Source organism: Apodemus sylvaticus, chromosome 1, assembly GCF_947179515.1.
Source record: "Apodemus sylvaticus chromosome 1, mApoSyl1.1, whole genome shotgun sequence".
Lineage (NCBI taxonomy): Eukaryota > Metazoa > Chordata > Mammalia > Rodentia > Muridae > Apodemus > Apodemus sylvaticus.
In genome coordinates this window covers 66,195,916-66,220,885 of record NC_067472.1, presented here as the reverse complement: position 1 = coordinate 66,220,885, position 24,970 = coordinate 66,195,916, and the positions used below count along the sequence as shown (strand labels likewise).

At 52.6% G+C, this 24,970-nt stretch overlaps 1 protein-coding gene across 3 annotated transcripts; it reads left to right on the top strand.

Annotated features, from left to right (window-relative positions):
* Window positions 1-4,488: 4,488 nt before the first annotated feature.
* Pwwp2b (PWWP domain containing 2B) lies at window positions 4,489-24,151 on the top strand. 3 transcript variants are annotated; one of them, XM_052196278.1, is made up of 3 exons: window positions 4,489-5,535; window positions 11,587-13,282; window positions 23,311-24,148. In XM_052196278.1, the coding sequence occupies exons 1-2, from the start codon at window positions 5,411-5,413 to the stop codon at window positions 13,262-13,264; spliced, it is 1,803 nt and encodes a 600-aa protein (XP_052052238.1). In that variant the 5' UTR covers window positions 4,489-5,410; the 3' UTR covers window positions 13,265-13,282; window positions 23,311-24,148. The 3 variants fall into 3 exon arrangements, with proteins under 3 accessions (XP_052052238.1, XP_052052255.1, XP_052052247.1); XM_052196295.1 differs by having other exon boundaries at window positions 4,495-5,535; window positions 11,587-12,977; window positions 23,311-24,142; XM_052196287.1 differs by lacking the exon at window positions 4,489-5,535 and adding an exon at window positions 10,126-10,342 and having other exon boundaries at window positions 23,311-24,151.
* Window positions 24,152-24,970: the final 819 nt, after the last annotated feature.

The window sequence follows — 24,970 nt, the reverse complement described above, 5'->3', positions numbered from 1 at the left end:
AGCCTTGGAGTAGCATGGAACTTGTGTTTCCCTCCTCTTGTAGAGTCTGCAGAGGGTCTCAGATGAACACTCCTCTCCTGGAGTTGAGCCATCTGAGCTGGGGTAGCCTCTACCCTGGGAATTCAGGGTTTCTAGGTGGGGTAGTCCCTGTCTTCTAGTGAATGCTGAATGTTTGAATGGATACAACCCCTCTTCTGGCAGATTGGGGTCAGGGGGTGGTCACTCCTCTCCTGGCCTCTACTCTGCTGATGTGTTTGTCTGAGCATATAACCAGGGAACATGGAGTCCCCCTTTTGAATTTATTAGTCTTGTAAACAAAAGAATTTGAGAGCATATTTGAAGGGTTATAGTGATGGCACAGTGGGTGAGAGCACTGATTGCCCATCCAGAGGAGTCGGCCACACAGCAGCACAGCCCACAACCATCTGTAACTCCAGTTCCAGGGGATCCAACACCCCCTTCTGGCCTCCGTGGGCACAAGGTACTTACATGATACACACACATACATGTAGGCAATACACACACTAAAAAGTAATTTAAAAAAAAAACAGACTTGAAAGGAAGCTCAAGGACCATTTTATTAGAATTTGAGAGAAGCAAGGCAGGAAAGCTGGAATCACAGCAGCTTATGAGACAAGGGAAAGGGGTAGGAAGTAAGTCGGTATGTGTGTGTGTGTGAATGTGATGCACATGTGTTTGAGGAATCCTTTTCTTCTATCATGTGGGTTCCTTGGAGATGGAGGTTGTGGCATTGGGCTTGGCACCCCATACCTTTACTGGCAAAACCATCTTCCTGGCCCATGAGACACTGTGAGACATTAGTGATAATCAGCTGTGAGCAGCTCCGAGGGGGTGGGGTGGACCTTCAGAGAAGCATGAGCGTGCCCTGCGCGTTAGGGCAAGCAAGCTTAGGAGCTTGGCTGGCTTCAAAAAAAGACACAGAGAAGGAGAAGGGGGCCAGGGAGATGGCTCAGCTGTAAAACATACTTGCTGACTTTAGTCCCCAGAGCCCATGTAGTAGGAAAGAACCAACTTATACTAGTCTTATGGCTATCACACCACACACACCACACACATCACACACACACACACACCACACACACACACACCAAGATGTTTAAATATTTTTAATTAAAAGAGGATCTCAGATTCGAGTGGTGGTGTAGGCAGTGGTGAAGGCAGGTAGATTTCTGAGTTCTAAGCCAACCCTGATCTAAAGAGTAAGTTAAACCTTGTCTTAAACTAGAAAGGAGAAGGAGGAGGAGGGGGGAAAAAGATGCTTCTTGAGTTAGAACTCAGAAAACAAAACCTATAAGCAACTTCAGTGAGAGGGGCTCTCCAGGCTAGAATCATGTGCAATCTTATCACAGACATAATTATTCCATCTCCTGACTTTTTTTTTTTTTTTTTTTTTTTTTTTTTTTGAGACTGGGTTTCTCTGTGTAGCCGTGGCTGTCCTGGAACTCACTCTGTAGGCCAGACTGGCCTTGAGCTCAGAAATCCGCCTGTCTTTGCCTCCGAAGTGCTGGGATTAAAGGTGTGCACCACCACTGCCTGGCCTGGCTAATTTTTTTTTTAAAGATTTATTATATCTCAGTACACTGTAGCTGTCTTTAGATGCACCAGAAGAGGGCGCCAGATTTCATGGATGGTTGTGAGCCACCATGTGGTTGCTGGGACTTGAACTCAGGACCTTCAGAAGACCAGTTAATGCTCTTAACCGCTGAGCCATCTCTCCAGCCCCTGGCTAATTTTTTAAATTATAAAATAGCTATGCTTTTCTGAGCCCTGTTGCCTTACCTTCCTCTTCCTATGCGTCTTTAAATCCTAAGAAGTTCCCAAGAATGTTAAAATACTAATAGATGACCTTCAAATATAGCCTCACTCTATCTAGATAGAAATTTTGGGCAGAATCCCCCAAAGACCATAAAAATTTCACATTAAGTACTCAACTTCCCCATAACTCCTGAGGCCTAGGGTTTTACCTTTTCTGTGAGCCTATCCAGTGCATACCAGGAGCCATCTTGTTAAGAACTGAAGAAAAGGTTCCGGAGCAGCCTCTGAGACAAAACTTCAAAACACCACCAAATTCATACTATCCTAAGGACACTTGAGTGTGACTCTTAGGTGGGACACACACACACACACACACACACACACACACACACACGCTAGGTTCTGTCTCATCCTTTTCCAGAGTCTTTCCAGTCCCACTCCTCACTCACTACTTAAATGTTAAACTCTCTCCACCTCAGATCCATAGTCAAATGGATCTCTGATCTCAGGTTGCTGGGAGGGCAGCCTGGGGCTGTGTTTCCAGCCCCTGCTCTACAGCTGCTGACAGGCAGCCCCTACCCCACCCCGACCCTCTCCAAGGCCACACAGAAGACTGCAATCTTAACCAGAGTCCCAGAGTCCATACCCTTAGCGAGTATGTTTCTGGCAAGTTCTCTTCCTAGTCTTGAGATATTTCTTAGTGGGAGAATACCACAATTATTCTGATTTCTAAGTATAGGATCTGGTCAGACCGGCCCTTGCAGGATTGCCAGAAGGGGGCCAGTCCAATTTCCCAAAGCTTTATGGCCGGTGGAGGTTCTGGAGGGCTAGCTACAAAGACCACATAGGCCTTGCCGTGAAGGACATTCAGGGAAGAGTGGCCTAGCCACAGTCCCCTGCCCCACTCCAGGGAGCTCCAGTGCACTTCAGGACCTACTCTACAGTGCTTAGTGAAGCCAGCTCCAGGGCCTGCATATCACTGGCCTTATTCTGTGTCTCCACCCAAACCAAGCCCTTGATTCTCTCTCAGAAGCCCCAGCTCTGACAGAGTCAGGCCTTGTTGAGTGAACTAAGTTCAGAAAAAGAGGAAGGCCCAGGTGTGCTGGCCTTCATGTCTGCATGCGTGCCTGCCTGTATATGCACCCGTGTGTGTGTGTGTGTGTGTGTGTGTGTGTGTGTGTCTGTCGCATATCGCCAATTAACCAGTTGTCTGGCCAGGCAACCCTGGGACAGGCCTCTCTGGTAGCACCCTTCGCAGTCATGGGTCTGGAGGCCTGTGAGTCTCCCCACTAAAGCTATGGAGTGAGTCAGTGAGCCTCAGAGGGGTGCTGCCCTGCCAGGGCCTGCAAGGGAGTAGTAAGTCATCTGGAAAATGGAGGCAGGCACAGAGCTAGTGACGAGAGGGGAGCAGACAGCTGTGGAAGGGGAATCCTGAAGCCCAGTCCATGCTCTTTGCAACTGGAAAGCGGCTCACAGCTGGCCACCTTCCCTATCTAGGTGGGTGGGGCTGGGACAAGGCCCTGAAAGGTTTGTGTTTAAATTGTAAATCCATCTCCTTTCTGGCTGTTAAAATATTCTACCAAACAGAGAACAGGTTTTATAAAATGGCTTCCAAATACACATTAAAAAACACAGCACAAACCTGCCAGGCAGGCACAGTGAGCTGCACAGGTGGCCCCTGGCTCCTCACGACGTCACCGCCTGGGAGTTTCCTGCCACCGGCAGAACCCTAGGTTCCGTGTCCTGTGAACTTGCAGACCTCCTAGTCACCAGCCCTTATAACCACCAAACTACCCTTCTTGGTGACGCCTGGGACTTAATAGAAGCAAGCTCCTTGTCCACACAATAAGCAGGCAGTTTTCAAGGTGTCCTGCCCGCTGCCCATGCCCCGCATCAGAGCTTGGCATCTTGTCCCTCAATAAGGGACCTGCTTGCTCAAGTGTCTTTTTCCGACTACCTCTCCACTCACAGCCCCAGTTGCTCAGTTGCTCAGACTATAGGTGTCTCCAGCTTGGAAGCCTACTGAACTGGCTGGGGGTGGGTGGGGGAGGGGATATATCCTGCTGTAGTCTGTACTTAGCAGGCATCCCCAGTACTCAGGCACAGATGCTTAGTATCTGGGCTGAGCGAGTGGGCAGCCTCCCACCAGCCCTCCACCTGGAACTGAGCTGGGAACGGTTCCTGTAGCCACCGTTTTTTTTTTTTTTTTCCTCCAAAATCTGCAGCACTCAGCTCTGGAAAGAAGGCGTGAGGAAAACAGACGCTTGTGGGAGGGGGTACTGCCCCTCAGCTGGACTCCGCCCAGACTTTCTCATCTGCTCTAGTGTCGCCTTAAGGCGAGGTAAAGTGGCGCCGGGGCGGCCTCCGCTGTCCTTAGCGGCGTCAGTGGTAGCAGCCCCGAAGCAAGTCCCAGCAGGACAAGAACTCCATTACCAAACTGAGAAGGGCATGGACCCAGTAGATCCGAGGTCAGTGCCTCCCTGCCCTTCTGGTGTCACCAATGCAGGGTCAAGGCAATGCAAGTCGGCCTTAGGAGCCCGGTTCGCAGACACCGTTGGTCGTTGCAACGTGACCGACCCTTGGAGGCAGTCAGTTACGGGTTCCGAATCCGGATCCAGAGTGCAAGTGCTTGCGGAAGCCGGAGGAGGTCTAGGGTGGCGGTCAGGCGTCCGCCGGGCGCCACCGCCTCCCACTCATGGCCAGGCTGCCCTCGCGGGCCGGGTTGCACACGCCCGGGGAGCCTGGCTCTTGCTCATGGGAGGTGGCTCTTCATACTGTACACTAGGAGAAGCACGCTGCAGCGCCTAGTCCCAGGAGAGCGGTCCCAGAGCTCTGGATAGAATAATCCTTCCAACACTAATGCTGGCCAGCCCTGCGCCCTGCGAGGGCAAAAGGACAGGAGCCCTAGAATCTCCTAGGAGGCGCCGAGCACACCTGGTTAGCCCAGTGCCCAGGTCGTCCGTGCGGTGAGGGTGACACTAGGCCTCTTGTAAGGGCCCCACTGGTGTCCCTCGGCACCCCGAGTCTCCTCTGCCAGGCCTGACTCGCTTCAAATTCACGCGCCCACAGACTTTCCCAAGTACCGAGTGGACACAGGAGTCGTGCGTAGAAGACGCTGCCGGGGTACTCTAGCACAGACCAGTAGACAGGGGACCCCAGACTACATGGGGGAAGGGCCCCAGGCTGCGCCGAGCTCAGGGAGTGGCCCCGGGACAGGATCAGGAAGGAGGTGGGGCGCGGGGTGGGACCCAGAGCAGCAGAGTGGGGGAAGGGCCTGGGTCCGGGGAGTGTCCCCGCTACCCCTCGGTTCCTGGCAAGGCCTCCCAGGGGGCATTCCTAGCCTGTGTGGCGTCAAGATTAACGAACCCTTCTCCCGGTGGGGCCCCCCCGCAATGCGTTGCCAGCCCAGCTCAGAGAGCCGGTTGTGGGGCGCACGCTGCGGGCGGACCGCCCCACGCCCTCCGGCTCCCGGGAGCGCAGCCCGCGGCCGCGCGCCCCAGCCTAGCTCCGCGGTGGCGGCCGGCACAGAGAGCTTTGTGACGTCAGGCGGCGTCACGCGGGGCTGACCCGGCGGCGGCGGCGGCGGCGGCGGCGGCGGTGGCGGGCGGGGGCGGCCTCCGGAGGCGGCGGGAGCATGGAGCCGCGGGCCGGCTGCCGGTTGCCGGTGCGGGTGGAACAGGTCGTCAACGGCGCGCTGGTGGTCACCGTGAGCTGTGGCGAGCGCAGCTTCGCCGGGATCCTGCTGGATTGCACGAAAAAGTGAGCGGGGCAGGGTCGCGGGCCCGGGACTCCTCGGAATCTCCCGGGACACTCCTCCACCGATTCAAGGTTCCGATGCCGGCTCCGGGAGGAGCAGCAAAGCCCGGCGTCCGCTTTCAGTTTCTGCTGGGCCGGGGTTTCGAGGCGCGCCAGCTGGCCGCCGGTCTGGGTGCGAAAGTGGCTCTCTCCCAAAGTCGCGGTGACTTTCGGGGCAGGAGAGCGTGCGGCCCCGCAGAGGGGCTGCGGGTGCCGACCGGGGCGCACGGGAAGCCTTGCTTGAAACTCCGCACATCTGCCATAATTAACGCACTTTTCTTTGTTCAGACGCACTGTTGAATTCGACTGTTTGCAGAATTGTGATTCATTTAAGGGGGTCATCTACGCAGTGGCCTCACCTGTCACAAGAGGGGGGAAGCCCAAGGCTTGTAGGAGTGGCTGGTGGAGACCAGCTGCGACGACTGTGGGGTGTAGAAACACTGCTGTGGGCGAGGCGCCTTGCGGGGGAGTGGAAGATACAAGTTACAGGGCCAATGCCTCTATTGGAGGGGCGCATTGGGCTTGGTTCCTGAGACCACCTGTATACCCTTTGCAGGGGCTTCTGCAGCTCAGAACAGCCACCTGAACCCAGAATCACATGGCATTGCGCTGTCACTGCCGGATAAATGATTAGGCATTAATCAGGCTGTGACTCTTCTGCCCCAGCCAGGCTTTATTCTGGAATTCCGAACAGAAAACGGCTCTCCTTTCAAAGACCCAACTTTTTCCCTTCCTAAAGCCCAGATTTTCCTGGGTTCCCACCACAGAGCAGAGCCCTTCTCCTTTGACAGTTACCCTGCTGACATTATGTCTTCATTAGATGTGCCAGAAGCCATTTATGCACAAGTCATGTGACTTAACATATGGCCTCCCGTGTGACTGGTGCCCCTCTCTTGTTGGTTAGTACAGGGAGTGCCTATAATGGGGTGACATTCAGGGGCTGCCGAATAGTCCCCTGAAAGCTTCCAGTGCAAGCCCTCCCCCACCCTGCTGATGGCTGCCCTGTCCTCCCTAGGCAGGTCTGGCTCAGTCCTGAGCCTGCAGGGTTCCACTCCTGCTCTACCTGTGCAGTCTGCTCTGGCCTCTCCCTAGAGAGTGTCTGCAGCAGAGGACCTGCATTTCCCCAGTTCCCAGGCTCCACTGCTCAAGATTAGATAGGCTGAGGTAGTCCTCCTATCTTGTGGCTCTGTCTACAGAGATATTGGGATCTCTGCCCTGAGGCCAGTGGCTAACCTGGCTTACAGATGCATACACCCTTCATGAACAGAAGCTAGCCGCTAGGATCCTGAGCATGGGAACCTGCAGCTATAGGATGTATGTGGGTCTGTGCCCCACAGTCTACCATAACCAGAGCCCCTTGGAGGCAGGAGCTTGGCCGGTGGTAACAGTTCTCTGCAGTGGCTTTGGTTGCTTCTGTGCCCTTGCAGAGAATCTGAAGATAAAGATGCCCTTCCTTGCCCCGCCCCCCAGCCCTCCAAGACTTGGTCTTGAAACTGTTTCTCCTTCCCTACCCCTGATCTTTCCTGCAGGCCACCCTTGTTTCTGTTTCCTGTGTTCTATCCATAGTATTATGAGTTGTAAAGCTAATGTTTACAGCCCTGCTTCTCAGGCAGAACCGAGCACAGCTTAGGTGGATTTGGCTGCAGGGTCTGCTCTTCGCCTCCAGGGTCCACATGCTGACCTGCCTCCCAGGTACCAGTTTCCCTCAGAGTCCAGTACCTATCCTTGCTCCTATGGAGGCTCAGTCCTTAGACATGAGCCAAGAAAGAACTCCCAAGTCCTATTTCCTCCCACCTCAGGGGAGCCTTTGGGGCTCAAAGCAGTAAGCAGGTCAGCATTCCTGGGGTGCTGCTGTGTGCTTTATGGGCATCAGAACTCCCACAGTTTGTATACAGACCTGGTGGCCCTGTTATCCTTTATGGTTCCTGATCACTGTGCGTCTGTTCTCCTTGCTAGATTGAACGTATGACACACTAGGGTGGCCCTGTTCGCATAGACTGCTGGGTAGAGGGTCTAAGGCTGGATCCAACCCCACCAGTGCTCATCACGAAGTTAGACCGAAAGATGTTTGCTCTTTTCCCTTCCTTGTCTGCAGATGGCTGGGGGGGGGTCTTGCTCATAAGCCACCTGGTACAGTACCAAGTGCCTCCTCCCGCTGACATCTTGAATCTGCTGCCTGGCTGTAGAGCAGCCTGAAGCGAGTTCTCTGCTGCCCTGGCTACCTGTGCATGCTTGTATTCTCACTGAGGAGCTGCCCTGTGCCAGGGAGTAGGCTAAGCCTCGGACAAGTTCCCTTTATGATCCCTGCTTACAAATGTGAGGATTCCCTTCCAAAATGTCCTGACCCAAGTCGTGCATGAAGGGGCAGGGCTGACACTCTTCTGCAGGTGGCATAGAGAAGTATGTATGTCTCTTCTTGAGCACCTCAGGTGAGGTAACCCTGGCCAAAGGTAGTCTGCAAGACGGCAATGGCCCACTGACTCTGGACTTCTAATCTAAGCTGTTGATTCTTAAACCATACCACGCAACTGCGGAGCCTGCCTGCTGGGATGGTCAGTGTGACGTCATCTTTGACCAAGACCAGAGTCACTGCCTGTCACCAGGCTAAAGAGCACCAAGTTCTGTCCTGGAATATGCCAGCCAGTGTGCTGTTAGGCATTCCTGAGATTATGTGGTAGGCACAGAGGTTACCATAGTGCTCAGACATCTCTCTGCCCTCAAGGAACTGGAGGATTCCACACAGTTGTGCATCACAGCTGGTGTACTGGGGTCCTGACTGGCATGCTGGTCTTGGGGACTGTACTACCGAGATGTTGACAGAGTGGGCAAGGAAGGCATGGGGGTAAAGTGGGCCTGGTCTGAGCTTCTAGGAGAGCCCTAGGGCTTAGGGATGATATTGATGCTAATAAATGCAGGATGTGGGGGTCCACTTATTCTCCTTGAAATCTGGGGTCTGTGCCCAAGGATATAGGACAGATCCAATTGTATGCTCTGGAGAAGGGATGGCTCTGGTATCCAGGCTGTGACTTGTCCTGAAAACCTACTCACCTGACTCCCAAAGCAGAGGTAGCCCCTGGAGGCTTCTATACACTTAGTCCCAAGCAGCCCACTGTTTCCAGCAAGACCTTCCTGCTCCTGGCCCCATCCAGCTCTCTAGCCCTACTGCTCAATGGCTGTTTGCTGGGCTGCAGAAAGGCTGCAGGGACTTTCTAAAGCAAGCAAGCCCTGGTGGACAAGCCAAGGTGGGGCCTTGGGTGTTTGGACTTGGGCCTTCCTGGGGCTGCAGGCTCCTGGCAACATAGCTATGTAGAGAAGCTTCCGCAGACGCCCGCCTGGCTTTGCACATCCGCATGCCTCTGATCCAGGAGCCTGTTGACTCAACCCTCGGGCAGTGGCAGGCTGGGGAGGAAGGTCCTAGACAGAGTAGGGGTGGGAGGGTGCCACTTGGGCGCCAGCAGCCTCATGTGTCCCGGGTCTGCCTGTGGATCTGGGAAGCCAGATGGAGGCAGCTGCAAGCAGGGGCAGCCCAGAGCTCTGGCAAGCAGCCAGAACTGTATCCTTCCTGTCCATGGGCTGGCCTTAGCCAGGCTACTCTGAGTGAGTGGCTGAGACATATACCCCACCCTCCTGCAGGTGAGTCCCCAGGGACATGATTTGGCCACTGGTATCTTGTTGAGGACTTTGGGTCCAGGCTATATGTCCCCAGAACTGTGTCTTCATCAGAGCATCATCCAGAACAGGAGCGCCTCAGTGTCCCCAGGAGCCCTATGTCTCTGTCCCCTTGGGGTTGACTGCTTTTGCATTTGGATATGGCCCCCTCTTTATAGCTTCCTGGACTTCTCAGCCCTGCTCAGTGTCCCCATCTTTTCATGAATGTATGCTGTGGTTCCTGTCCTGGTGAATCATTTCTTAATCTCCAGCTACCGTTCCTATATACCTACCCTCCATCCCAAAGCTGTACCCATTCAACAGTCCTTCTTAGTCTGTTGTGAACCCTAACAGGTTCCTATCACTACCAAGACCTATAGCATTTCCTGTGAGCTTCTGTCCTTGAGACTGACCAGCTTGGGCCACAGCCTGGCCTCTCTGAGGGTAGCAAGCCTTGGGATCCACATCCCCTCTGTACCCCAGGCCAGGTCACAGTTTGTCCACTTGTTTTATCCCTGTGCCATGTCCATATCTGTACCTGGAGGCAGTGGATCCCAACATCACTGGACTGGGACATGTCTACAAGTCGCTTCACCTCATTGTCTGTGAAGAGGGAATGTCACTGCTTGTCATTCCGTGGAACTGCTAAAGGGTTGAGGGAGCCCAAATCACAGCCACAGCCTTTGCTGCCTACAGGCTAGAAGCACCAAAGCAGAGCCCTGATGCTCCATGGCCTCCCAAAATCTAGCAGTTGCCCTCAGCTATCCTAAGGGAAGGTCATCAGCCAGCCTGCCTTGACCTGGGGTGAGCTGTTCTGTTTACCCACTAGGCAGGCCTTGGGTGTGGCCAAAGCAGGGGCAGGGCAGCAGCTCCAGGAAGGAAGAGTGGCTGTGTGCTGCCAGGGCCATGCCATTTCTCGGGAGAATCTGGCCACTGGACCCTGGGAAAGGACCTGGGTTTATAGCCAGCGGGTGTCTATCTTCAGCCTGCAGAGTCTGCCCTAGGTCTCTGGGGCTAATGCAAGCACACCCTCTGGAGTCCCCTCTGCAAACAGCACCTCTCAGCACAAGGAGGCTTCAGGGATGAACAGAAAAGGAGGGGCTGGAGGAGACCCCCACCTCAGGTAACTGTGAAAGCTGCCAGGGAAGTGAGCTTTGGTTAGCAACTCTCCACCCCTGGCCTCTTATCTGCCCTGCCTCCCAAACCAGCCACTTGCCATTCCTTCCTGCTCTCCTAGGGCCTTCTCTGGCCCTTAGTACTGTCAGTGCAGAATACCCTGTTCCCCAGAACCTGGATGCCTGTTACTATCACAGGAATGCTGCTGCTCCCTGGGGTGGGTATTCCAGCTTCCCCTTTCTGCCAACACCCTCTGGTGGTGTTTTCTGAGGGTGCGGTCCAGAGGCGACAGGCTGGCTGATGATCCTCTTCTCCAGACCATGGAAATGGAGGCCAATGGTGAGACTTTGGGCGGTTATAGCACCCCAAGGGCTCTGCTTTGGTGCCTCTGACCTCAGGGCAGCTGCAGCTGTGGCTCTGGCTGCATCTGACCACATGTGGCTCCCACCTGCACACACGGATGCATATTAGGCATCTGGGACCAGGGTGCTCCTAAGACATTCTTCAGGGCCAAGAGGCTTGCCTGGGGGAGGATTCCAGCAAGCCGAGTACCTAGTTCTCTTAAAGAAAGGGAAGGGAAAGTGAGTCATATGAACAGAGGGCTGGGTTCTGCAGCTACTGGCTGTGGGGCAGGTGGACTCTCTTTCAGGCTACACCCTGTCTCAGGATGCAGATGCTCTTCTCAGTCTTCTAGAAGCATCCCAGCCTCAAGCCCTCTTACTTGGGGCTATAGACTCAGATTCTAATACTCTGACCAAGAAGAAGTCTTTAAAGCCATATGTCACAGGCTGTTGAATGCCAATCCACCACTCTGGACCTAGATCCAGATGGCTGTAGGGAGAATATCTTATGTCTGTCTGGATGTGGCACCTGCCAATAATAAATCTAATGGTCTATGGCTTAGGTAGGAAGTAAGAGGTGGAACATCAGGAGGCAAAAAGGATTCTGGGATGGTATGAAGTACAGGGGAGGATTCACCCTGGAAGATGGTCTGTGCATGGGACCAGCAATGTGGCAGAATGTAGGTTAGAGTAAGTGAGTTAGAAGAAGTTAGGATCCAGTCAGAGAAGAGCCTTGGTATATGGACTAGATATTTGTAAATATATTTTGAGTCTGAGCCTTATTTCTGGGAGCATGGGACTGGAAGAAACCAGACTTAATTTCTGCAGGTGGCCTCCCAGGTGACAGGTGCTGGGCAGAGCTAGGATGGGCATAGCTGATTCTCACTCTGACTTTGTTCCCTTCTACCAGGTCTGGCCTCTTTGGCCTGTCTCCATCTACGCTACTGCCTCTGGCTGACAACTCCTCTGCCATCAGCTGTCATGGCCAGGTTCCTGCAGAGGGAACTGAAGAAGTGATGCAGCTGGAGACAGGACCTCTGCCTCCTTACCACAAAGACCCTGAGAAGGATCAGACTCCCAAGGCAGCTGTGCCTGAGCCGCCCCCACCTCTTATACCGCCTGTGCCTGCTGGGAGCCTGCCTCCCTTTCCACCTTACTTTGAGGGTGCCCCCTTCCCCCACCCACTATGGCTGAGGAACACCTACCAGCAGTGGGTGCCGCAGCCCCCACCCAGGACCATCAAGCGGACCCGCCGGCGACTTTCCCGAAACCGGGATCCTGGCAGACTCATTCTTAGCACAATCCGTCTGCGGCCACGTCAGGTACTGTGTGAGAAATGCAAGAGTACTGTGAGTCCTCAGGAGGCCAGTCCTGGCCCCCTGAACACCCCCAAACCCCGCCGGAGGCTAGGCAGTGGCCCTGACAGTGAACACCGAAAGCCAGAGGACCCAGAGAACAGTGCTGTCATAGCCATGGCTGCCCCGAGGAGGAGCAAGAGGGAGAAACGGGAAGAAGACAGGGTGGCTGGCGAGCGTGTTCCTAGGAGCCCGGTCATCAAGATCTCCTACAGCACACCACAGGGTAAGGGTGAGGTGGTCAAGATCCCTTCCAGAGTGCATGGCTCCGTGGAGCCCTTCTGCCCACAACAGTCTCTACAGAATGGCAGCCAGGACTCAGAGGGATCAAGAGATGTGGAGCCCAGGGGTGGTGGAGACCGACCACCCAGTGGGCCTTCAGCCTCCATCCCCAAGCTGAAGCTGACTCGTCCAGTGCCTCCTGTCTCGGACCTGCCACCTCCCAAGATCCGCCTGAAGCCGCACCGGCTCGGGGATGGAGAGCGTGAGCCCCTGTACAGGGCTGAGCTGGTGGAGGAGCTGAACGGATGCCCACGGGGACCCCTGGCCGGCTCGCCTGCTCTCTTTGCCGATGGCTCCACCCATGGGCTAGAGGACTTGTCTTCTGGAAGTTCTGGTGAGGACGATGACCCCAAGAGGTTTCCCCAAAGTAAACATGGCCGTGATGGCTTGGCTTTTCTTGTCGACTGCCCTGGGAGGAGAGCAGACTGTACCAATGAATCTGTGTGCAGCACCGACAGCCTGGATGAATTAAAATCATCTGGTTCCGAAGTGACATCTCCAGACACAGGAGACCTGTCATCTGGAGACAGTGCCTCTGTTCCTTCATCTTCTGCTGACACTCGCCAGACAGTCCCTCCCCTCACAGTCAGGCTGCACACGCAGAGCGTCTCACAGTGTGTGACTGAAGACGGAAGGACGGTGGCTGTAGGGGACATTGTGTGGGGTAAGATTCATGGTTTTCCTTGGTGGCCAGCGCGTGTCCTTGACATCAGCCTTGGCCAGAAGGAGGATGGAGAGCCCTCTTGGCAAGAAGCGAAAGTCTCATGGTTTGGGTCTCCAACTACATCATTCTTGTCTATTTCAAAACTGTCCCCTTTCTCTGAGTTTTTCAAACTGAGATTTAACCGTAAGAAGAAGGGGATGTATCGGAAAGCTATAACTGAGGCTGCAAATGCCACACAACACGTGGCCCCAGAAATAAGGGAGCTCTTGACCCAGTTTGAAATGTAACTTTGGTTCCGAGAGCAGGTGAGTCTTGTGTTCACCAGGTGCCTGCCGTTCCCAAAGCAGCCAGCATGAGCTTGTGTCCAAATCCAGATGCTAGGGAGCCAGACACTGGGCCTGTCACTCAAAGGGGGCTGTCCTAAACACTGTTGCCCTCTCTGATGTTGTCTCTGGAGCTCACACATCCCAAGAGAGATGCTTTAAAGGGTCTGATTATCGGATGTTTGTTTGTTTGAGTTTTGCAGCCAGTTGTCTGCAAGGCCCATGAGTTTTCTACTAGGATTTTTGAGAAAGGGATGCCATTTACCCAACTCTGATTGGGGTAAAGGGATAGAAGGAGGATATAAGGCAGGCTCTCACCTTCTGTCATTCCGAGGGAAGAGGGAACTTCTTTTACTTTCCTTCCCAGCACTAGTGGTCTTTTGTTTTGGTTTGGTTTGGTTTTTGGATTTTTGGTTTTTTAAGACAGGGTTTCTCTGTGTAGTCCTGGCTGTCCTGGAACTCACTCTGTAGACCAGGCTGGCCACGAACTCAGAAATCCACCTGCCTCTGCCTCCCAAGTGCTGGGATTACAGGTGTGCGCCACCACGCCCGGCTAACACTAGTGGTCTTATACCTCCTGCTTACATGGGCCAGGCATCTCTGACTGTTGGGGAGGAGGGAGGAAAGGCAAGGAGAGCATCTGACCCTGCAGTGGAGCTGGCCTCAGCGCCTCAAGCTGGCTGTTCCACTCGGCATGCCCTGTCCCTCCTTCTCTGTAGGTGTGCTGCTTCCGGAATGCGTCTCAGTGCAGCCAGGTGCACGCAGTTCTCGGTGGTGGGTACAGTCTCTTGAGCTCTTATAGGAGAACTCACTCAGTAGTTTAGTAGTAAATCCTCAGGTGGTCTGTGTAGGGTCTGGACATTGCACCATGTGTAGTGAGGGAGTGTCATCGTCCAGGCTTGGGGGGCATTGCTGGGCGTCATCTCATGGAGTTGGGGCTGTGTGGCTCTGGTGGCCATGTGGTCCCCATGTGGGGTGTCTGGAAACATTATGAGGGATGCCACCTGCCTGCACTTCTCCCTGGACACACTCACATCTGATAGCCACTTCCAGCTGTGACTGTCACAGCTGGGGATGACTCTTGCAGAGGTCTAAGGCCTCTGAGGCTCTAAGCAGCCTCTTTTTTTTTTTTCTTAATCCTTGGCTTAATGCTGATTTCATGGTACAAAGACATGGAGGTCATGTCAGGTGATTCTACTCAGAAGACAAGAGCCCTGAATCTCCCTCCAGCTAGACCCCTGACTCGGTGTCCCCCTCAGTGACCTGTCTGCCCAGGCCATGTGCTCACTCCGCCATTTTGCATTATGGTTTCCCAGGCCTCTCTTTAGTCTTTCAGTCCTTAGCAGCACCAACCTTGGTCTGTTCAGGAAGAAGAGTCTGAGATACCTCTCAAGCCTGTTCACTGCTTTGTCAGTTACATTGGAGGTCCCAGGAGAGGAAGTAGTATTGGGAGGTAGGCTTTGGGGCTAGCTTTCAGGCTACTGTGGCCTCTACCCTCTCCACTGGTCCCTGGTTATGCATAACAGCCAAGCCTATTCTCAGTTGGGGATGGGGGTGGGGCTTTGTGTAAAATGAGCCAGGTACAAAACAGACATGGCGGCTGTAGCAGTGTATCCTAAGGCAGAGCATCCATCAGGCTAAAACAGAGAAGGGTCAGGTGACTTGCCTTGAGTTTCCCTGCTGTATCCTGGCCCTCTTAGAACCTCAGCTGCAGCCACACCCAGTCCTAGAGCACTCTGCACTTGGCTCTGCCTTACGTGCAGGGTGGGGGGTGTCCCTCCTCACTCTCTTCCTTGCCTTGACTCTCTCTGCTCTGCAGCTGATCACTGGCACTGGCTTGGCTGGAGACAGTATGGATGAAGGCTGAGACCCACCCCCACCCCCTCACATACCCCGATTATGTGGCTTGAACCCAGCTTCTGGTGAGAGATGGAATCTAGCCTCATCCTTACAAACTGACTTTGGATTCCTCTCTGCTGTGTAGACAGTGATGCTGACCGGAGACATCTACCCAAAGGGACCGACCCATGGACTCTGGAAGCCCAGCCAGGCCTTATCAGCACTTTGGAGAATGCAGCCTTGTAGGTTCTGGGCAGGCCCCAGTTTATCCGGAAGCAGAGGGAAAAAAAATCTCACCCAACTGGTTTGCCTAGCCCCTGGTCCTGGGCTGTGCCTGGGCCGGCATGCACCCAGCAGCCCTCTGCCTTCTGGGAGTGTGAGGCACTGGGTTCCTATAGCAGCAAAGTGCTCAGCAGTGCTTGTCTGGCTTGTGTTCTGCTTTTGTGTAAGGACTTTTATAAACATGGAGAGGAGGTTCCTGCCAGGCAAGTCAAGTGCTCATCAGTGATGGAGCTGGTGTCTGCAGCTAGAGCCTCCTGCTGTGTGAATTAGGGTCCCCTGTTGGACAAATGTGCTTTGCAGTGCCCCTAGTGCTACTGGAGTTAATCCCTTCCAGCTTGCACAGGAGGGATACCTGGGGACCTGGTCCTCTAAGCAGAAGCTGTTGAGATGCTGGTGGGGATCCAGTGAAGGGCACACTTGCTGGCCTGGACATTTGGGGACAGGAAACTGCTCAGCTATTGAGTTCAGGTAAGAGAGGCCTGATGGAGAAGGTCCAGCTCACTGGCGGGCCATACCTGACCCTAAAGCTACCGGAAGACTGCTGTGACAGGAAAAGCAGTCCTTCAAGGTTAGGGGAGGAGAGTGCCTCTCTCCTGTATCCCGGGAGCCATCAAGAGAAGCTAGGTATATTTATTCTCTTCCAAAGCCATGGAGTTCAGTATCTCATCCCTGAGAGATCTTTACTCGCTTTGATGGATGACCGAAGGACCAGCTAACTGATGGGGGCTTGGTAGAGACACCCTCCAACACTGGACGGATGATGGGGGAGCTGGGTGCCCTGACCCTTCCTAGGATGTGGTATCACTTTTGTATCAGACTCAGTGGCTCCTCCAAGTAGGTCCTGATCCAGAGAGATAAACAGGTTAGGCTGTCCCGGCTCCTAAGTGCACAGACGAGCACAGAGATCCCAGGTTCCCTGTCTGTCACTGTAGGGTGACAGTGGCACCTGTCTTGTGGATGTGTGAGGGGTACAGCAACACTGTGGGCTTAGGAATGAACCTGTTGGCAGTTGCCTTTGCAGGTGACCACCATACCTTCTCTAGCTGGGCTCCAGGAGTTGTTTACCCAGGGGTTCTGGTGTGAGTTTACTGGCTGGGGCAAGAAGCTCTTAGAGATTCTTGTGTGGAAGCAGAGTCTATATCCCTGGCTGGGCAGGGCAGGTTTCTTCTGCTCCAGCCCATGCTGCTGCCTGGAGTCCCCCCACCTCCTGCAAGAGCTGACCATCCAATTTTCCTGTGTATAAGTGGGTGCTCCCTGGGCAGAGGGCCTGCAAAGACTGGAAAGGGTTGGTATGAGTTCAGGTTCCTCTCTAGCCCCCGCACCCCCTGTCCTGCCTTCCTCCTCTGGCTACTGTGTCTGCCACATACCTTTCTCCAAATGCTCAACTGGATATGGGCTAGCAGGGTAGGTAGAATCCTGGAGACATCTCTGAGTCACAGGTCCCAAATTAGCATGTCATAATCACACAGGCATGCTCCAGGAAGGAAGGGACAGAGATTTGAAACAGATTATTTGGTGGGAACCTAGACCTATATTGTTATCTAGGAAGGCTTCCTGGAGAAGGTGACATGAGCTGAAATCTAAATGGGGTATAGGAGATTGTGGGAGGCAGTTCCAGGCAGACTCTGGTCTCCTAGAAACAAGGGTTCCAATACAGGACTCAGTAGTGAGCAGATCTGCTCATTTTTGTCAAAACAAGCTAGGGAGGCTGGGCCATGTGTGGGGTTGGCTCCTTTGACAAGAGGGTGTGCTACCTCTTCCTGCCCCACAATACCAACCTCATAATGCCCCTGGTGGGTCAATGGAGGTGAGAAAGCACCTGAGGCCTGCCTTATAGTGGCTCTAATGGAAAGCTCAGAACCCTGGTACCACAGGCTAGAGGTGAGAGGCATTCAATATGACATTGGTGGAGACAGTACTGTGGGGACCAGAGTAGGAGAAGACTTTGCTATAGCTGACAAAGCTCTATTCAGAGCCTGGGAGTGGGGGGAGGATGTGGTGGAGGGTGGCAAGAGTGGCACCATGGAGTCAGGAAGAGGGTCCAGGAGAGAAGAGGCTGACTACCCTTGGGGACAGGAAGCCACATAGGGTCAGAGAAGAGGCCTCGGGGCTGATAAAAGTGGGATAGGGCTTTGCCTACCATGCACCACAGCACTATATAAAGACAGGAGGTACTGGGTTGATGGTTGCCAGGTTCTGTCTAGGGATTGGCCAAGAGATGTACAGCATACCTGTTCTGGTTGACAGTGCCTCTTTTCTGTTTTCCTAAGTGGGTGATCTGTGGGCAGAGGCACAATGCTTGGGTGCTGTGTGGACTGAAAGTTATGGCACTTCCCTACAAAGATTGATACCATCCCAGGACCCCAACCCCTAGGGGTCTACTGAGACACCACAGGCCTTAAACAAGGGAGCATGTAGGCCCAACCTCGACTGGCCAGAATGTTGGACTGAAAGCTCTAAAACTTTGCCAGGGAGTACAGTGCACCCATGCCCTGGATATCCCCCTGTCCTGTAGCCATGGTAACAATTCTACAAAGCAGGGCCTACAAACATGTCCTTTAGAGTCAGAGGTCTAAAAGCTAAGGCCGGCTGGGCTCCCTCGGAGAGGGAGAGGGTAACCAACTCTCCTGGTCCTTTCAGGTGCACTGCACCGTCCCTCTAGTCAGACTCCATGATCCTGGAGCTTCCTCATGGACCCCTAATGATGTAATCATCTCAGAAATATCTAATTGGGTTTTATCTGTGGAAGCATGTCATAGAAGCTGGCGTAATCACGTTCCAGAGATCTAAGTCTACAGGGCACTACTCACCTCTCAGTCATTCTCCTGTAAACATATTTTTTATTCTCCTGATGTAATTGGGGACTCACTACCTCTGTCTGCTAACCTAAGCCTAGTCCTGGAAGCTTCTAGTCTCCGTACAATCTAACCTAGACCTAGAATGTTTTCACCCTCAGACTTATGGCTGAATAAGCTCAGCCTTTCTAGTTCTTTCTGACCTCTGGCTGGCTGGTTCAACTCAGCTGTTCTGGCTCAAAATAGTCTATGCTGACTGCTTCAACTTGACTTCTCTCAACTTCTCACAGAATTGTCCTGCTTGGCTTCAAACTAACTGTAGCAATCTATTCTAATCTTCTGGCTCCTCATTCTCTGGCTTGTTTTGTCTTTACCTGTGTCTAGCTTGTTCTTTCTTTTGCCTGTCTTCTGTAAAACCCTCCCAGTAAAACTGCCTCTGAATTCCATGAACTGGCTGACCAGAACTGACTAGAATTCAGAGATCTGCCTGCCTCTGTCTCCTGAGTGTTGGGATTAAAGGTGTGTGCCACCACGCCTGGGCCTGAGGTTTTCTTCTTGTTTTTACCTGGAACCTTCTCAATAACAGGCTAGCCTTGAACCTAGAGATCTGCTTGCCTGTCTCCTGGGATTAAAGGCATGTCTGTACTCTGTCGAGATCACACAGGAGGTCTTTGGATGTTATCTCTTGCCAGAGCAGCCGTGTTCTGAATTAAAATTCCTCTACATTCTGCTCAGTCAACATTCCCAGCATATTGCTCATTAGATTACCACCTGCACACACTGTCTGTGCCAGCCTCTCGTGTAGCAGAGGGGAGACAGCTTCAAGGATAGACTGGTCCAGAGTCCACAAAGGCAGCTGGGGTCACTGCCTCTCTGCCCCCACAACATCAGCCTAATTGTGCAGTAGCATCTGCAAAGGGCCATTGAAATGTGGAACTCCAGGGTCTGTCCTATGAGGGAAGAAGCTATTGTTCCAGAAAGATCCATCTGTGAAGACAGCGAGACAGCCAGTTTGAGGAACATGATGGCCCCTCTCACCTTCCTGCTTCTTGATATTCATTCTCCTGGGAGAGCAGATATTGATCGGGATCCAGTCTATTGTGGGTGCTAGTGCACTGTGCCAGCTGAGTAGAGAGAGGAACATGCCTGTAGACCCCAAGTGCACTATACACCGCTCCCCAACACCAGGGTCTCCCCTGTCCAGCCTCTTTGAACAGCATCCCTTAGTGGAACGCAGCAAACCAGCTCTCTTCCGGCACTTCTGCTCCCCTGTGGGTTGTCAGCTGACTTCTGCATTGCTTTCAGGGAATTCAGGTCCTCTGGGAAGGTTGTAATTATTTTGTTCCAGAAGGAAACTAAGGCCTATAATTCCAGGCCTTCTACAGGGGCTCAGACCTTCCTACCCACTGGCTCCCGGTGCCCTGTCCTCGCCACTGCCACTGGGTATCATGTTGGGAGCCTGCAGGCAGGCAGGCAGGCAGGTAGGCAGGCAGACCAGACAGTTTGGAGGAGGTAAGCATGTTAAGGTGTCTGGGTACAAAGCCTCTGGGTGCCCCTACCTGTCTGAACCTTTTGGGCAAAATACTACCTGTTTTCTAGTGAGAGGCCGTGGTCTCAAACACCCCCATCTCTGGAGTCCCTCACCCCACCTGCTTTGGGCTGCATCTGATAGATCCCTCCCTGAACTATTCATCAAGAAGTCACTCTCTTTACCCAATTGGAGGATGGTTTGAAGCCGTCACATAAGCTGCTTCCTACAGAGACTATGTCAGGTCTCCACCACGTGACTGTGGTCTTGAGGCTCACCTTGTCACTGGTGAACTGACCGTGTCATCCATTCCTAGCTGTGTGTGTTTTCTGCTCCCGGTCTCAGTGTTTATCCAGCACGTCTGGAGCTGAACAGCAAGTGCCATCCCAACCAGCGAGTCCTGGCTGCCCAGCGCTCCTGAACGCCCCCACTGCTCATAGCAAGAGTTCCTCTGCTGCTCAGATTGCCCCCTCAGAGTCACCTACCCCAGTCAGCCCCAGACCTTGAGTGACCACAGAATCTGCTAGCATCCCTGCTTTGTGACACACTACACTCACTTGGCAATGTCTGTTTGCTGGCCAAGCCTGAGGCCCTCACAGCTCCTGAGAGCCCAGGCCTGGGACCAGGCTGTGCCGTGCTCCAGCTTGCTCTTGTTCCGAGCGTGTATTGCTTCTGGTGTTGACACTGTTACTTTTTCTTTTCCTTTCCTTTTCTTTATAGCAAAGCTTAATGGTATAATAACAATTATTAATTTTATATATACAAAACTGAATTGTTTTTAGTAATGCATGTTATACATATGGGTTTTTTTTTTCCTTTTTACTTCATTACAGCGCAATAGGATAGTTTGGGGATGTAAGACTCCTAATACCCTCCACCAGGAAGGTTGTCCCCACTGGGGAAGTGATAGATAACACATCTAGGGTCTCCACATTCCTGTGTTTCAAAGGCCTTGAGGATAGTTCCTCTCTGCGTCAAGCTGTGACACAAACATAATACAGGTTTATTTCATTTGTATTCATTGCTGGATTTTTTTTTAAATTGAGCTGTGTTTTGTAACATTGTAAGCATTTATGTGGTTCCCCTGCTTGGCATCCCTCGTGGTTCCTTCTGACTCCTCCTAGAGTCAGCATCCTAATCCAGGAGGCTTGTCCCTCTGATTTTAGCACAAGCTGGCTCATTTACACCAACCCCTGAGGGTGAAGCAGTGTTAAACAGCAACCACTTCCAGGTTGTTCCTGTGCCTTTTGGGGGGAGCTGAAGGGTAAGCCCTTTAACTATCTTAGCTCTGGAGAAGGCTGGGTCTTCGTAGAGAGGTGCCCCCAAACTGCAGGGTGGGGTGGGATGGGATAGGATAGGCCTGGCACTCTGCAGAATGTGGGTTTCTGGAGAGGCCTGGTGTTCTAGCCTGTCAGCAGCCCAGAGCAGCTAAGCTTGCCCTGCAGTGCTGGTAAGGGGCCAGCTCCGAGAGTGGGAGAGGAAGGGCTTCTTTGAAGGCCCCAGTTGTAGGACAAAGAGAGGCTCGAGGCCAGGAGCCCTTGAGAGTCTCCTCAAAGCTTGTTCTTTTTCCCAATGAAGGTCTCTACAGGATGTTTAAGGGCATTTTGAAAGGTCAGGCCGCGGTGGCTAGAGAGACTTAGCTTTAATTGTTTCCCAGGGCTGGGTTTTTTTCTATCTCTCTCTCTTTCAAACCTTAAAGTATTCATTAGGACAGGAGAAGTAGTTTTCACCCCACCCCACTGCTGCACATGGGTGTGCTTGTGCACACACACATGCACACACACACACACACACACACACACTGCTGCAAGTATACCTGTTACAATTGCACAGAGCCTAGCCAGAACATAGAGGCACCCCAAGGCCATTCAGAGATCTGGAACTCCCTACCCAGGGTAGCTATCTCTCAGATGTGTTCCAACCTGGATGTAGGTCAGTCTGTAGAGCCTGGGTAGGTTAGAATGCTGGGCACCAAGAAGATTGTGTGCTATATTTATATAGATTAACTGTATTTTGCTGCTAGGGTGATAGGTGAGGCTCTCTGCCCCAGGACCTGTTTGCATGTGACTTCTTTTTTTTTTTTTTTTAAGATTTATTTATTTTATATATGAGTACACTGTAGCTGTACTGATGGTTGTGAGCCATCATGTGGTTGCTGGGAATTTGAATTCAGGACCTCTGCTTGATCCAGTCAGCACTGCTCGCCCCTTAAAGATTTATTTATTATTATAAACAATAAGGCATCAGATTTCATTACAGATGGTTGTGAGCCACCATGTGGTTGCTGGGATTCGAACTTAGGACCTTCGGAAGAGCAGTCAGTGCTCTTAACCACTGAGCCATCTTTCCAGCCCTACATGTGGCTTTCTAACATGCATCTTAATGATTTGAGCTCCTCCTTTGAATCTCAAGGGCCTTCAGAGGTCCAGAGAACCAAGGTCCCTCTGGTTCTGTAGATCACTAATCTGCTGCAATTGCTCATTGTCTACATGGAATCATGTACACAAACATGCTGTCATACATGCACACAAGCAGAGGATCTCCTTTATGCCTTCTGCATCGGGATCACAAGGGAGTAGCCACTCCCATCCAGGTGCTGGGATTTGACGTGCCGAGGCATCTCTCCAGCTCCCGATTTGCAGATTCTCTGTCTCAGGTTAGGCATTCCCTAGAGTTGTTTCCTAGACAGAGATTTTGTGTTCTCTGAACGTTCTTCCTGTCAACACGTACAAACTTAGCTTGCTGGGAATGAGATTTGAGGTTTGCAGGAATAAATGGAGCCTGTCATGCAGATCATACAGGAATCTGCTCTCCAAAGTTGGCTGTGTCCCTACTTCCTGTCTGATTCACTTTATAGTCCTGCTACTTGCCTATTTGCAGCCCTGAAGAGATGGTCTTTAGTGCTTCAGATGAGTTAGGCATCCATTTTAGTTTAAGGCTGCAGAGTTGACATATTTCTCCAGAATACCTCAGCTTAGCCCAGTGCTTACTGGTATCTGTGCTCTAACAATGGCTAGGCTTGGAGCTGAAGAAAGGCTCTATCTATAAGCCAGACACCTGGGGCTGATATCTCACCCCCTATCCATCCATCCACACAATACATACTCATCATCTATTTTCAGGGTCTTCCCTCCCTTACCTACCCTGGGGGCAGAGGATGTGTCTTGGTGACTGAAGGACTCAAGGATTCCCTGTGCAGTGAGCTCATTAGAACAGCAGACTTTGCTTACAGACTTCCTAGTGTTTGGCCCTCCTACTGGACTTGGCTGATCCTGTATTCCAAAGCCTGCCACCATCTAAGATTCTCTACCGCCCTCTGGCATGACTGAGTCATGGGCAGCAGAAGTTGTGGGAACAAGGGAAGTACAATTCATTGACCTGGTAAGAGCTGGTGGGGAGGCAGAGCGGCCTCTGGGGTCTCTGCAAAGCTATATTGCCCAAAGGAGAAGACTGAAGAGACACTGATACAAACTCAGAAGTGCTCTGTCCTAATACTTAAATCCTCTAGGGTCCTGTTCCCTATGATTGACCCCCTGGTAACCTCTACCCTTTCTTCTTCTCCCAAGGTCACCGACAATGAGGGTGCAGCTGCTGTCCTGGAACTTCTGACTTCTGTCCCAGGGGCCCATGTGTCTCTGGTTGGCTGTGTGCAGAAACATGCTGGGCACAGTGGTTGGCCTGACTCCAGAGGGGCAGGTGTGCATGGGGAGGGACCCAGCTTAGGGTACCTGGCTCCTCTCAGCTGAATGGATCAGTCGGGGCTTCAGCGCTCCTAGCCGAGACGTGTCCTGGAGCTTAGTGACTTGTTTGCTGCTTTGTGTGCTAGCGGCTGCAAGGCTTAGGCATTCTCAAACAGAAACAGGGCCTTCTGCCCAGCCTGTGAAAGGCCTGGTATAGGTGCTGGGCCTAGCTACAGGGCATCCTCCCGTGCCTGCCCTCCGTTATTCAGCACGAGCCGCCCTTCAGGCTTGAGGAAACCAGATTGCACGTACGGGTTCTCCTCCAGCCCGTATAGGGTCTCTGTACACTTGAGCCAGGAACCTAGTTGCATCTCTTCCACATTCCACTCAAAGCATGGGTCCCTGGCTCCTGCGGGCTGCCTTGATCTGAGATGCTGCTATGTCACCAGGACTGGGAAGGGGAGAGGGAGGGCAGAAGTGAAAACAGGCCTCAGGTTAGGAGATACCTGCTCTGCTGTTGTGAGGCCACATTCCTTTCCCCTCTGTCACTTCCAAGACCAAAAAGAAAACAGAAAGAAAAGAAAACTGTCTCTGCTCCTTTGTTTAAGCATGAAAAGAAATAAACAGGAGTGGGTGTTGATGCTCTTGCCTGAAGAGCTCAAAGCTACACCTGCCTGACCTGTGAGAGAGGCTACAACGCTCTAATGGGGTGGAGAAGGGCCCTGCCCGCCCCTGTCCGGTCCCGTCCCCCCACCCCCACCCCGGGTCAAGGTGGCACTGTGTGAGTTATATTGCTCATTCACAGTCACCTGACAGGATGCAAATCTGAAGCAAATCTACTCTGCTCTTGGTGGTGGTTTCAGTATCCTGCCTCAGGCTCCCTCTTGATTTTCCGGTCCACCCTAAATCCCTCCAGCGGAGGCTTAGACCTGAATGATTTCCTTGTTACCTTCAGTAGAGCCTCCTGTCTCCATTTTCTCCCTTGGCTCGGCTAGAGCTGAGGGACGTCCTGAGATGGTGGAAGTGGCTTCTCTTGTTCCTGATTTTGATGGAAAATGCTCTTGGGTTTTGAGGGTGCCATAGCCCTCAGGAGGAACCTGTGGGCACCATGGTTGCCTCTAAGGTCTTTTCCCAGCTCTGGAAGAAGCAGCACGGTGCAGATCCATTGCTGACTAGCCTAAGGGCTGCTCTAACGATATCCTACGCGTCTGGATCTGAAATGTGGAGATTGGAGAATGTTCTCCCAACTTTTTAATTTTTTTTTAATTTTTTGTTTGTGTTTTGTTTATTTTGTTTGGTGTGTGTGTGTGTCTGTGTGTGTGTGTGTGTGTGTGTGTGTGTGTGTGTGTGTGTGTTTTAAGACAGTTTCTCTGTGTAACAGCCCTGGCTGTCCTGGATTTTTTTGTAGACCAGGCTGGCCTTGGATTCAGAGAGATCCTGCTCCCTCTGCCTCCCAGAGTGCTGGGATTAAAGGTGTGCACTACCATGCCCTGCTTATTTTCCCAATTTTTTTGTAGCAGCAAAGCCTTCTTCACATTCAAGCTTT

What these genes read in the sequence shown, in the direction of transcription:
- Pwwp2b (XM_052196278.1), top strand. Translation starts at nt 5,411, where the DNA reads ATGGAGCCGCGGGCCGGCTGCCGGTTGCCGGTGCGGGTGGAACAGGTC. An exon ending in CTGCTGGATTGCACGAAAAA is followed by an intron (nt 5,536 to 11,586) that starts GTGAGCGGGGCA and finishes CCCTTCTACCAG; the next exon opens with GTCTGGCCTCTTTGGCCTGT.